The following is a 1046-nucleotide window of genomic DNA, read 5'->3' on the forward strand; positions in this document are numbered from 1 at the left end:
CTTGATTAGTTGTCATTTGATCATTAAAATAGTTATGCTAATAATGTTTAGAGTATCATAACTTTTTTTTTTTTTACACAAGATAAGTAACAAAGATAAGATTGGAACTCAAGATTGTACCATAAACATTTTTATTAGCTAAACTAGCTCACATTGTCAAAATATTTTGAATGATATTTCAAATCTTAATTTTTAATAAGTGAATTTGAAATATTATTATCAGACTAATATTTTAGGTTTTTGTGTATAATCACTAAAAAAAAAAAGGTTTATTCGAAAAGATAAACTCTAATATATTTTTTCACTCGTAAAGAAGTTGGTTCAAACGGGGATCTTTGACTTGTCAAATATTTTAGTCTAACAAGTTAATGTCAATGCCATGCTTTGAATCAAGAATTCCGCGTTGCCTTGAACTGTTCTACCTACTTCTACGTCTATCTATAAAATGCTCATGAGCTCCTCATCCCTCTGCAGCCCATCCTCCATTAGCCTCTTCACTTCCTGCAAGAAGCTTCTCCATGGCCTCATCTCCATTCTCTCCTCTTCTCCTCCTTCCCCTCGTCATCTTGGCCACTGTTGCCATTGGAAGCAGCAGTGATGAACCCAAAGAGAAGATGACCCACCTCCACTTCTACTTTTACGACTACTACGGTGGCCCGAACGCGACCACCATCACCGTCGTCAGCCCTCCCGGCAACTCCTCCTTCGGGAGCATCGGAGTGGGCGACAACATTCTCAGGGAAGGGCCCGAGTCGAGCTCCAAGCTCATCGGGAGGGCGCAGGAGCTCGCGGTGCAGGCGGGCCAGGAGAGCACGGCCTATCTCTCGGCGTTAAACTTCGTTTTCACCGCCGGAGAGTTCAACGGGAGCGGCTTCTCCATCTTAGGCAGGGCGGTGCTGACGGAGACGATGGAGCGGGGCATCGTCGGGGGTACCGGCATGTTCCGAATGGCGCGGGGCTACACCCTGAGCAAGCTCATCAGGTCAACTGGAACGACCGAACTCGAGCTTGTGATGGAGTACGATGCTTACATCTATCACTACTGA

The 1046-nt window shown here is 44.6% G+C and overlaps 1 protein-coding gene across 1 annotated transcript; it reads left to right on the top strand.

Moving 5' to 3' along the window:
* The first annotated feature begins 518 nt into the window (after positions 1 to 518).
* On the top strand, positions 519 to 1046 carry LOC135620397 (dirigent protein 11-like). The gene has a single exon (XM_065123321.1). It carries the CDS (start codon positions 519 to 521, stop codon positions 1044 to 1046), a length of 528 nt encoding a protein of 175 aa, XP_064979393.1.

This window comes from Musa acuminata, chromosome BXJ2-8 (genome assembly GCF_036884655.1).
Source record: "Musa acuminata AAA Group cultivar baxijiao chromosome BXJ2-8, Cavendish_Baxijiao_AAA, whole genome shotgun sequence".
NCBI classification, from domain to species: Eukaryota; Viridiplantae; Streptophyta; class Magnoliopsida; order Zingiberales; family Musaceae; genus Musa; species Musa acuminata.

Coding starts and splice junctions, on each gene's coding strand:
- LOC135620397 (XM_065123321.1), top strand. CDS start 519: ATGGCCTCATCTCCATTCTCTCCTCTTCTCCTCCTTCCCCTCGTCATC.